The sequence below is a fragment of the Crocodylus porosus genome, unplaced genomic scaffold, assembly GCF_001723895.1.
Source record: "Crocodylus porosus isolate Cpor-Errol unplaced genomic scaffold, CroPor_comp1, whole genome shotgun sequence".
Lineage (NCBI taxonomy): Eukaryota > Metazoa > Chordata > Crocodylia > Crocodylidae > Crocodylus > Crocodylus porosus.
Genome location: NW_017728949.1, coordinates 2,248,545 through 2,260,656, shown reverse-complemented (window position 1 = coordinate 2,260,656; position 12,112 = coordinate 2,248,545). Strand labels below are relative to the sequence as shown.

General features: G+C 52.2%; 1 protein-coding gene across 1 annotated transcript; it reads left to right on the top strand.

Annotated features, from left to right (window-relative positions):
- The first annotated feature begins 476 nt into the window (after positions 1 to 476).
- Positions 477 to 11,640, top strand: COASY (Coenzyme A synthase). The gene is made up of 9 exons (XM_019554242.1): positions 477 to 1,362; positions 2,387 to 2,601; positions 4,261 to 4,392; positions 5,043 to 5,232; positions 6,514 to 6,578; positions 7,728 to 7,812; positions 8,421 to 8,518; positions 8,613 to 8,759; positions 10,992 to 11,640. Exons 1-9 carry the CDS (start codon positions 699 to 701, stop codon positions 11,037 to 11,039), a joined length of 1,644 nt encoding a protein of 547 aa, XP_019409787.1. The 5' UTR covers positions 477 to 698; the 3' UTR covers positions 11,040 to 11,640.
- Positions 11,641 to 12,112: the final 472 nt, after the last annotated feature.

Genomic DNA, 12,112 nt, shown 5'->3' with positions numbered 1-12,112 from the left:
ATCGCGTGACATGCCCAGGCACGTCCCAGAGGAGGTTCCGCTTGGCCCGACCCACTGCTCTGTGGGCTCGGCCCATCCGGCCGCGGCTGCCCGAGGTCCGTGTGCCACAAGGCACATGCTGCTGTTTGCCTGTAGCCCAAGTTGAGCAGCAGCCAAGAGCCGGTGTGGCCCCAGGATGCTGCTGGCTGGAAAGGGCCGGAGCTGCTGCCCAGATGTACCTGGGTCAGAGGCATAAACTGTCATAGGCGACAGCCGACTTCTGTGATTCCCGACTGGGCTGCAGCACCCTGGGCTGCCTGGAGGCCCTTTCCTGGCTGCTGCGGCACTGTTGGGTTCACAGACATGATTCACGGGAGATTTTAGGAATCCATAGCTTTAAAAAGCTGCCTGGCCATGGTCTTCCCAAGCTCTTTGCAGCAGAAGACTTGCTGTGTTCTTTTTCTGTAGTCAGAGAACAAGTGCAGACAGAGAGCTGGCATTGCTGGAGGGCTGCCTTGAGTCTAAAAAGGTTGAGACCCTCTGACCTACTTCATCAGGTGCTGTGTCAGGCTCGTAGCCCCTGATGAAGTTGGCTGTCACCTCTGAACACCTGTGCTCCTGAGCTAGTTAGCTGCCAGGCTGCCCTGCCTTCTGCCTGGCATCAGACTGATGCAGCTAACTGCCTCTCCCTGCCTGTCCGTGTGTCTGTTCCAGGCAGCATGTCTATCTTCCGCTCGGGCCTGCTGGTGCTCACAGCCCCACTGTCTGCCTTGTCCCCACGTCTTGCGCCCATCCTGGCCTCAGCCTCCCGGATTGTGGAGGACACGCTCTACATTCATCTGCAGCCAGGGCTCAGTCTGACAGGCTCATCACAACCCAAGTCCACCTATGTGCCAGCCACGCATGAAGTCTACAACCTCATCAACAAGCTGTATGCGGATGCTGACGCTCACGGCCACTTGGACGTGCGGGTCCTGTTGACCAACATCCGCAACCAGAGCCTTGTGCCACAGTCTCTGTCCTCGGTGCAGAATCTCTCCCACCCACCTGAGGTGGTCCTGACTGATTTTCAGACCAGCGATGGGGGCCAGTACAACCCCGTGAAGCAGCAGCTGGAGCGTTATGCCACCAGCTGTTACAGCTGCCGGCCCAATCTTATCTCTGTGCTGCTGTACCCAGACTATGAGCCGGACACAGGAGAGGGGGAGCAGCCCTTGCAGAAACCAGACTGGGATGGCATGTCCCTGCACAGCTACAGTGACATTGTTGTAGGAGGCACTTTTGATAGGCTACATAATGCCCACAAGATCCTTTTGAGCACGTGCTGCATGCTGGCTGAGAACCGGCTTCTTCTGGGCATCTCTGACAAGAATCTCCTGGAAAGTGAGTGAAGTGTAAAACTGGAGTTGCCCTGATCGGTTATCCTCTTACCTTTGCTCCTGTATTCCCTCTGATTCTCCTAAGCTGCAGCAGCACAGCAGGAAGGCATTTGTATGGCCTGTGAGAACAGTGTGTTGTCAAGCATGATGGTGGGGGGAGGGGCCTGCTAAAGTGGTTTGTGTAGATGGCAGGAGGGGGAAATTCCTGAGGGACCCTGAAAGAGAAAGCAAAGGGAAGTTAGGCTTTGTCAGTGGGAATGGAAGAGATGCTTCAGTGCTGGGGGCTTGGTAGTAATTAAGAAGCCTTGCTTATTAATGAGACAGGAGAGCACTTCACAGTTTGTAACCTTTATAAGGAGACTTTTCCAAGCCCTGTGGGAGGGGGGAGGATGAGTAATGTGCCTGTGGGTTTATGTCCTTAGCCTTTCCTCTGCAGCACTGCATTGGCCTTGTGCCTGAGAACTTGAAATGAGCTAGAGCTCATAAGGGAGAATTGTCAGGCTGCTTCTCCATTTGACTTGGGCAGTGGGAATGTAGCAGCATCTGCATTGAAAAGATGCTGAGATCTTGGGGCTGTTGTGTTGGAGAGGAGAAGGATTGTTATCTTCCTTGCATCTCTTGAATATACCTTGCTGCCTGGTTTGTTTATGATAGGTATGTTGTCCTTTTTCTCAAGCCATCCACTGTTAAATTTTCCTTGCCAAGCAGAGTGAAGCTGAGTCACTTTGTCCTGGTGGCTGCTTTGTGCAGAGGTGACATTCCTCTGATAGTGTACCCAAGGAGTTGTACCGTCATCATGTCCCCAGGGTGATGCTTTTCTCTGATGCAGGGGAGCCTCCACTGTGGGAAGGTTGCTGATGTGATGTCCCAGCAGTGCAGGAGGAAACTCGGGTTGTTCCAGGGTTGCTAATGCTTTCTGTGCCATTCTTCCTGGCCCTCCTCTTCCATCCTTGTTTTCTGCTAACTCCTGGCATGGGGGTTTCTGCTCTGTTGAGCTAATTCTCTTTGGTGTTTCCTGTGCCTTCCAGATAAGCCGCTAAAGGAGCTAATCCAACCCTATGTGAAGCGAGTGGAGAAGCTCTGTGAGTTCCTGGTGGACATCAAGCCCTCTTTGCGTTATGACACTGTGCCTCTGCTAGATCCCTATGGCCCTTCGATAACGGACCCTGGCCTGAAGTGTATAGTAGTCAGTGAGGAAACTCGCAAGGGAGGGGTGGCCGTGAACAAGAAGAGACTGGAAAATGTAATGCCCTTACAGCTGACTTCGAATACATCCCTGCCTCACTCGGTTGTTTGCTCCTGGCACCTGTGAATAAATCTGGTAGCACTGAACATAGGGCCCTAGGAATGCAAGGTGTAGTGGGGCATACTGGACAGCTCTCACTGCACTGTAGTCCTGACCTGCAAGCCCATCCCTTTTATCCCAGTTATGAGATCCACCCTGCAGAGCCTTGCCAGTGCCCCCCAGCCCCAATCTGCAAGGCCTGCCCTGGGCTCTCCACATGTGCACCTCTTGCTGTGCACTATCAATGTGATTGCTTAGTGATACCTGCTGGGGGGATGACTTGCCCACCTGAAGTATGTTGGGTGGGGAGGATGCAGAGGGTTCAGAGAACAGTGAACTCTCCAAAAAGAAGGCTCTGAATGGAGAGTGCAGGGGATGGTTGGATTGAACAGAGCAATGCAGTGTGTTGGGTCCTATACCCCTCCTTTCCCACACAGTGATCCCCACGCCATGATGAGGAAGCCTCCTTTTGTGGGGTATGCTGGCAGCCATGGCCAGGGCTTATCTGTACCACTTTGCTGGGACTCTTGTGGCCTTCTGCAGAAACATTCCCCTCCCTTGGGATCTTTGAAGTTTGCTGATGAATGCCTGGGTCACAGCAGCGAATGTAAAAGCCATGTCTTTCTGCCCACACCGCCTCTGGGCCAGAGGAAGATGCCTTCTTTTCCCTCTGCTCCTGCATTTTTAACTGTACCCTGGGAGGGAATGATCCAGCTCATGTCTGGGCTGGAGACCTGCCTGGGGTGATTCTGACTGGGCAGCCCACAGTGAATTCCTGTAGTGGCAGATGCTGTGTTCTGCTCTGTGGTGCATGCAGTTGGCCTTTGGCTCCAGTGCAGTGCTGCAGGCCTGCTGTTGAGGAGGTGGGTCCCGTACATTTGTGACTTTGAGCTGGGGTTTATTTTTTTAAGTTGGGGTTTGATTGGACTTTGCAGCCTCAGTGCTGGGAGCTTGTAGCAGGCTAGGCTTCCTTGCCTCCAGCAGGGCATGCTCCTCATGCAAAAGAAAAATGACCCTCTCTCTGCATGCTGGAAGGTGAGGGTTTAAGTGGCACCCCCAGTGGCACCTTAGCAGCTTTGACAGCCCTTAACCTAAGAGGTTAGGCTCTGTTTCCTGGCTCATGGACAGACCAGTGTTCTAGCCTAGTAGCATGTCTGTACTTAGCACTGGCTACTCTTGCCTGAATCTCCAGAACACCAATTGCAGATTAGCCTGGACAAGCAGGCTACAGTTACTGGTTGGTCTGGGCCCTGCAGGATGTTAGGGAAGTTCTCTCCTGGTGGAGAGAAGTTCTTAATTCCTTGAGAATCAGCCCTGGCCTGGTAGGTGTCTTCCTACCTGGCTGTAGGGTCTTCCTACCATCACCATCTCCCCATCCTCACTGGGCGGCAGCAGGTGAAGTTGCAGTTACGCCAGTCCCATTATTCAATATGAGGCCATGACCTCCTGCCCGGCTCTGACTTTGGCACTGCTTGCCAACAGATTAATTCCTGGGCTGCAACAGATCAATTCCACAGTGGGCTGCATAGATGCTGCCATGGCTTTGCCTTCTTTTGGGGAGTGGGTGCTGGTGGCTCTCAACCCTCTCATGGCAGTGTGGTGCCTGTTCTGTCCCAGGGGCTCCCTGAGCTGGTTCTCCACGAGATCCCATTGGTTAAAGATCTCCAGCATAGTGAAAATGAAGAAGAAAAGATCAGCTCTTCCAGCCTCCGGCACAGGCTGCTCGGGACACTGCTGCAGCCCCCACAGGTATGAGGTTGGTAACTAGAGGAACTGCCTTGTCACAAGACCTCTGGGGCTGTGGGTTTATCATGGCCTTTTTCCTGGTGGAAGAAATCAGTCTATTGGACCTCGAGGGTTGGGTGAAGAAGATGATGGAAGTGCCACATGTCTTATGCCATGTAAGGGCAGGAATGTGAGCAGGAACACAGGGACAGGATCAGGGAACACCAGGCGGTCAATCCTGGACAGGACCAGCAGCTTTGGGAAGATCTTAGAGGGGTCTGTAGATACTATATATAAGTTGTTGAGATGCTTTCTAGAATGAAGATGAGAGACTGTACTTGGATGCCAGGATGATTTGTTGACAGCCTCTTCCCCTTGGACTACCAAGCTAGAAGGAAAGGGATGTGGTGGACCCTGGGTTTGGTGGCCCTTTCAACCACAGGGAAGACATTTTAGAGGGCAGTGACAGGCTGTCCTGTGTTAGTATCATCTTGTTGGAGAAAGGAGAGCCCCTGAGCCAAATTAATTCCATGTCTGTGATCATGTTTCATGGAGGAGCTTCCAACCGGTCCCTCCATCTCCAGGGCTTGTACAGGGTTCATGTGCAGGCCCTCTCCTTTCCCCAGCTTTTCGTGCCCCCACTGGAATCTCTGACTTTTCTTTTCCTTCCTTAGAAAGACTTGGACCTCCCTTCTTGCCCGTATGTGATTGGCCTGACTGGAGGCACAGGAAGTGGAAAGAGTTCCATTGCCAGGCACCTGGAGCACCTTGGAGCCTACCTGGTTGATGTTGACAGGCTGGGCCATGAGGCATATGCCCCAGGAGGCCCTGCCTATGAGCAGGTGGTGGAGGCATTTGGAGCAGGTACAGCTAGCAACCTTGCAGGGAGCCGTAGGGCAAAGGGAGTGGGTTGCTACCTCCACACTTTGTCCTTCTGGCTTGGCCCTTGTCCCAGAACCAGCATTTCCTTGGGGAACGTGTCCATGAGGGGCTGATGACAGGGAGTGAAGGCTGGTTGGAATGCACCTTGTGTAGTGCATTAATGTTTCAGCTCTGCCTTGTGCCCAGGGGGTTTGCTAATGTATGCTTCCCCCTGCTGGAGAATGGCTGCTTGTGAAGCATTAGAGTGCCTAGCTGTCTAGAGGGAGATTTTGGCTGTTGCTTAACTTGGCAGCAGAAGATGGGTCTGAACTGAACAAACAGCTGTTTGCCACTGCTGCATCGCAGAGAGGAACTATTCTATACATGTTGGGTTGGGAGCCCCTAAGCTGTTTGGGGGTGGAGGGGTGGGGGCAGGAAGACTCTGCAAAACAAAGGTACCCAGACCTTGTTGATCTAAGAAGTGTTTGGGAAGGCTGCCTGTGGTGACATAAAACAGTGTCTTTGTCTTCAATACACAGGACCCAGGGTGCCATGGGGTCAAGCAGAAGCTACTGTGTGTATAGTGAAATGTAAAATGCTGGGACATGTAGCCTTGCTAGACCTGGCTTCTGTGTAAAAGGTGGTGGTTGTACTGTGCTATGTGGCACTAAGCCTTGCAGGCAGCACATGAGCTGATCTTCTACTTCAGAGGGGTTCTTTAAGGGGAACTGGGGAAATGCTGATTTGTAGGGAAGCCTAATAGGTTGTTCATAAACATAACTCTGGTCTTTTTCATGAGACAGACAGGTCTTGTCTGCTTTGGCAGAGGCCTTGGTGATTGGGTGTCTAGCAGCATGACATCTGAGCAGATCACTGGGAGTTTATAGGGTTTCTGTTTGATTCCTTTTAAACTCTGCTGCCTAATGAGCAGGTGGGAGAAAGGAATTCTCTTTTAAAGGGTGAGACCTCTTCTTTTTCCAGCTGAGACTTAAAGGTTCTCCTGCTGGAGCAAGAAAAGACCTGATTTCCCTTACGAATGTCAGAGTACACTGGGAAAAGCAATCTGTCCTTTGATGCATGTGCAAAAAAACCATGAAAGGCCCCTCCCTGGCACTTACAGCCTCCTTCCCAGTCTTTTGGAAGCATCTCTTTGAGAGAACCCCAAGTGGAGATGCCTTCCTTCCCTTGCACTGAAGCATGTCCCCTGGGGCTGGGCTGTTTGGGGGGATCTGAACTGTGTCCTTTTTTGTTTTTGTAGAAACCTGCTGCCTTTTTGTTTTCCAGACCTGTTGAATGAAGATGGAACGATTAACAGGAAAGTCCTTGGGGCAAAAGTGTTTGGGAACCAGGTAAAACCAGCTCAGCTGAATGTCAATATTTAACCACTGAGGGCTCTTCTCCTTTGGCCCCAGCTTGTTGTTTCCTGCTTTGGCAGTGCTGACACATGGATGCCTGTTGTTCTCTCTGACCTGGCTCTCAAGTGTGTTTTTTATCTATTGCTGGAAACCAGCAATACCAGGGCACCCTTCAGGATCACTAGAAACAATGGCCATAAACTGAAGGAGAGTAGATTTAGATAGGACATCAGGAAGAAATTCTTTACGATGAGGGTTGCCGACATATGGAGTGGGCTTCCAAGGGAGGTGTTGCTTTCTACTACTTTGGAGGTGTTCTAAAGAAGATTACGTTCTTCATTAGCTGGCTGAGGTTACCTGACCCTAGCGCTCTCTCCTGCCCAGAGCAGGGTGTCGGACTTGATGATCTAATAGGTCCCTTCTGACCCTAGAAATCTGTGAAATCTATGAACCAGCAGCCTTTCCCTGCTGCCCAGGGAGTCATATGCCTTCCCTTTCCTCTTTGCCAGGGTGGGACCCATTTGTTGGGCTTTCCACATGCTGACTCTGGGAGCACATGTCTGTGGTTGGTCTGAGCACTGGCTTGGTGTGACAGTGCTGTGTGGCCCAGACTTGCCCCTAGCAGGAGCAGGCAGTGCAGTGGTAAGACATGGTTCATTGCTCTACTCTCCTCTCTCTTGGGCTCCTACTCTTTCTACATAGTTCAGCAGTGAGAATCCCACTTGGAACCCACTGAGTTGGGTGTGGTAGGGATCAGTCTCCAGGATTCCTTCCTCTCTGAGTCTGGGTATCACATGACTGCTGGTCTGCTTGGGACTGACAGAACCTCTGAGTTCCACTGCTCTCTGCTGGCTGGGAAAGGCTTTTCTTCATTAGCTGTGGCTGTGACTGAGATACTGCTATGAATAGTGGAGCCACCCGAGAGCAGGAGATAGAGAGGGTCATGCCTTCTTTCCCAAGTGTGCCCCTCTCCTCCATTCAGGGGCATACAAGTCATCTGGAAACCCTGGGGCCTCTGCAGGAGGAGGCAGATTAGGGGTGCCCTCCACAGCAGCCCCTGCATTTCACATGTGGGGTTACCCAGGTAATCTGTCATTGTCTTTAAATGCAATTAACTGAAGTCCCATCATGTCCCTTTCCTAGGAACAGCTGAAGTCTCTCACAGACATTGTGTGGCCTGTGATCGCCCAGATGGTGAAGAAGCAGATCAATGAGGCAGTTGTTCAAGGTGACCAGGATTGTCTGCTTTTAACAAAAACAGGGGGGTGGGACATCATGTCACACTGCCACACAGTACACACCAGAGCCATAGCTTGCCTCAGGCCCCAGTTGGCAGCTGCCCAGACTTCTTATCAGCTTTGTGCTGTTCAATTTTCCCAACTCAAATGTTTATGCTTTGCTGGGAGCCATGTCTGCCCCACAGCACTGCAGTGTGTCTCAGCCTTTTGGTTGGAATGGGGCTATCTGCTTTCAGGCCTGGACTACAAGCTTTTGATTAAAGAGTTGGGATGCCCCACCATATCCCTCACTCCAGAAGGCCTCAGCTGGTTCTTAACCCAGATTTGAAGCAGTGATAAAGCACCATGTGAAGCCCCAGGGAGAAGTACCCCAGAATATACTGCTAGCTTGAGAGGCATTTCTCTCCCAACTTGCCCAGTGAAGATGTTTCTATCAAGTTTGGAATATGTAAGCACCTCCCAGTGTGCACCTCCCAGCCTTCTCTTCTGCACGGAGTTCTCTTGCTTGGTGGTAAAGTGATTCTCTGTCGCCAGTCTGCCAGAACCCATGAGGTAGCTGGCATGAGCAGCCCCTAATGGCAGCTGCCTTTTCTCATAGGTAAGGCCGTGTGTGTGTTGGATGCTGCTGTGCTGCTGGAGGCTGGCTGGTCAGACATGGTCCATGAAGTGTGGACAGCCATCATCCCAGAGACGGAGGTAGGTGATGCCCCACCTCACCCATTTGGGGTTAGTGACTGACTTCTGGCTTCTGCATGTGCAAATGACTCTCTTCTTCTCTTGATCTTCCCAGGCTCTGAGTCGCATCATGGCTAGGGATGGGCTGAGTGAGGAGGCAGCTCGGAGCAGACTGCAAAGCCAGCTGACTAACAGCCAGAGGGTAGAGCAGTCGCATGTTGTGCTGTGTACTCTGTGGGAGCCTGAAGTCACCCACAGGCAGGTGGGACCCATGGGACTATATTGTCTTGGTGGGAGGTGGCCAGTGGTATCCTGCAGGGTTCAGTTTTTGGCCCCGAGATGTTCAACATCTTTATCAGCAATTTAGATGAGGATGTGGAAAGCACACTGGCCAAGTTCGTGGACAATACTAAGTTACAGGGGAAAGCGGTTACGCTAGGGCAGGAGTTCTCAATCCCTGGGCTGCGGCCCAGTACTGGCAAACCATGGCTCCTTTTGCCCTTGGCAGTGCAGGGTTTGGCCCGCCCTCTAGCTGGGGTGTGGTGGTATTTTTACTTGTCTTCAGGTCAGAAATTCCAGCTGCAGTAGTCTGTGACTGTTGGGCTGCGGTTTGCCAGGCCACGGTCACTTCTGGGCCATGGTTTGCTGGGATGTGGCATAAAAACTTTGGGAACCCCTGTGTTATGGGATAGGATGTGGATCCAAGTGGATCTGGACAAGCTAGAAAGGTGGGTGGAGCAGAACTGGATGCAGTTCAGTAAGGATAAATGCAGAGTGCTTTGTCTGGGGAGAAGTAACCACCGAAGTGAATATAGGTTAGGAAGAGATGTCCTGGCTAGCATGCTGGCTGAAAGGCACCTTGGGGTTATGGTTGATCACAGGATGAACATGAGCCACCAGTGTGACACTGTAATCAACAGAGCTAATAATATACTGGGATGCATTAGCCTTTGAGTTGCAAGCAGGGCTAAGGAAGTGATACTTCCTCTCTACTTGGCGCTGGTGAGACCTCAGCTGGAGTACTGTGTCCAGTTCTGGGCACCACGCTTCAAAAAGACATGGAGAATCTTGAAAGGGTCCAGAGAATAGCCACAAAAAAGATTAAAAGCCCAAATCTTATGAGGAGAGATTAAGGGATCTGGGACTGTTCAGCCTGGGGAAGAGAAGACTGAGGTGGGACTTAGTGGCCATTTGTAAGTATGTAAGGGATGAATATTGGGAACTGAGAGAAAAGCTGTTCCCTAAGGTGCCCCAAGGGAGGACAAAGAGCAGTGGCCATAAACTGTTAGAGGATGATTTCAGGTTGGATGTAAGGAAGAACTTTTTGGTAAGGGTGACCAGAATCTGGAATAGACTTCCCGAGGAGGTGGTACAGTCTCCAACCTTGGAAGTCTTCAAGAGGAGACTAGACAGAAACCTTGCTGGGATCACTTGATCTTCCTGCCCAGAGCAAGGGGGGTTGGACTTGATCTTTAGAGGTCCCTTCCAGCCCTTAATTTCTCTGATTCTATTATTAATGACTGTGTCTAGCTAGTGAATGGCTGCCTGGAAGTGTAGGTCAGCTGAAATTTACCTAATCAGAGGGCAGGAGGGTCTTGGGGTCCAATTCCATTGCCAGAGACACAGCTCTGGCAAGCCTTGAGTGCCCTGCAGTGAGAGCCAGCATGGAGGATGTAGGTGTTGTAGCATAGACCAGTGGTTCCTAACCTTCTTTATACTGCAGACTAGCAGAGTGCACACAGCAGCAGGAGCTGCCCCCCAGATGAGCAGCTCGTGGCTCTGTCAAGTGCCTTACCTGGGCTGTGCAGCACCTGCCTCAGCCTCACTTCCTCCCTCACCCCAGGGGCCATGACCCGGCAGCCAACCCTTCCTTCGTGGCCCAATACTGGGCCATGACCCACTGGTTGGGAACCTCTGGTGTAGACAACCCAGCCAGGGTAGGACTTGGCTTGCCTCATGAAGCCTTGGACAAGCCAAGCCTGTTGACACTGCCATAACAGCTGCAATCAGTTTGAGCGTTAATGTGGGGATAGGCTTCCCTGGCGTGTAGGAGCAGCCAAGTGATTCATGTCTTTGCCCATGGATGGAAGTGACAAGGAGCCAGAGGTTCCTTGTGTCACTCCCTCAGGCAGCATCTGTGCTGTTCTCTTCTCCCTTCCGAGCAGGGGGTGAGACATTCTGAGTTCCTTGGAAGGCAGTGCATTTGGGTAGGTAGCTAGTTGCTGCTGTAGTGCGATGGAAATAGGTGACAGTGGAATAAAATGGCCAGGGATAGCCACACACAAATCCTACTAGTGCCACTGTCCTGGGGTGACCTGAAAGTCCCTAACCATAGCTTGAAAGGCACTGGCCCTCCCTGTCCTGAGAGTTTCACTCCTGCTCAGTGAAAGGACACCTCCCTCCTCACATGGCTGGAATCAGTGCTGTCTGTAGGGCTGGTCTGGCCCCTGCCACTGTATTGCTCACTTGCTTTCCTGTGTCTGCTCTCTGGCAGGTGGAGAAGGCCTGGGCCCTGCTGCAGCAGCGCATCCCCCCCGATTAGAGTCCTGCACCTCCTTACTCTTGTCTTACCTTGGTGCACAGTCGGACTGGCAAGAACTGCACTGGTGGGACCCATGGGACCTATGGCTATGCATCTGGCACTGGGTCCTTGCATCACCTGCCCTCAGCAAGCAGGGCATGGTTTGGATCCTGCTGGGGTGGTTACAGCTGCTCACTGGGTATTCTCTGCACTGAGAGGGTGCAGGGCTGTGGGCATGGACTGTTCTGCCTGTTGTTGAAGGTTAGGACCAAGGGGCAGCAGGGCATGGGAGGGGTCACTTTGAGTTGGTAATATGGGCCAGTGAGGCAGGAGCAGCTCTTCTCTGATGAGGCAGGTGGCCTCTGCACCTGCTGAGTACACAGAACAGGTTTGTGCCAAGCTGGTGTTCCTGTCACCATCCTAGGCTGTGCCCCACAGTGAACCCCAGTAGCAAGCCCAGCTCTGCTCCCCGCTACCTGATTTGGAGCTGGTATGGTCAATGAGCACACCTGCCTTCTCACTACCATCAAGAGTGCGCTATGCTGTCCTGCCTTGCAGGCTGCATGGTGCTGGATGTCTTGTTACCTGTATGTGTGTGATGGTTAAAGGTCAGTTTCTTGTAGTATCTGTCTCTGTGTGGTGATTGTTTTCCCCTGCCATGCTGGCTTCCTCCATGTTGCACCCTAAGTCTGAAGCTCTGCCCTGTGGCAGCATGCATCTAAGGTTAAGCAGTTCTGTCACCAGAGAGGAGCCCAGGGGCTTGTGATGGGTGCTGTTAGAGAGGGCTCTGGTATCCTCTCCTCTGCCACCCACAGTGCAGCCCAGGTTCCCTGCACTAACTGCAGGATCCAGATCTGGCCCAGGACAGGGTCTGGGAACTACCGGGACCTTAGAGAGCTTTGCCCTTTTGTTGGCTGGTGCCATTGTCTGGCTGGCACGTGTCAGGGCTGGGTGATGCCAGCCCAAGGCAGCTGAGAGGGATTGCACAAACACCCTGTGCAGAGCTCTTATTACATACCAGGGGTGTGGGTCCAGATTGTGTTATCTTGAAGGTGTCCTGAGACTCCTTGTCTGGACTGTTTTCTCCTCCCTGT

Excerpts from the sequence above, each read along its gene's own strand:
- COASY (XM_019554242.1), top strand. The coding sequence starts at position 699 with ATGTCTATCTTCCGCTCGGGCCTGCTGGTGCTCACAGCCCCACTGTCT. Across the intron at positions 4,393-5,042 it reads CACTGCTGCAGCCCCCACAG|AAAGACTTGGACCTCCCTTC; the intron begins GTATGAGGTTGG and ends TTCCTTCCTTAG. Across the intron at positions 8,519-8,612 it reads CCATCATCCCAGAGACGGAG|GCTCTGAGTCGCATCATGGC; the intron begins GTAGGTGATGCC and ends TGATCTTCCCAG.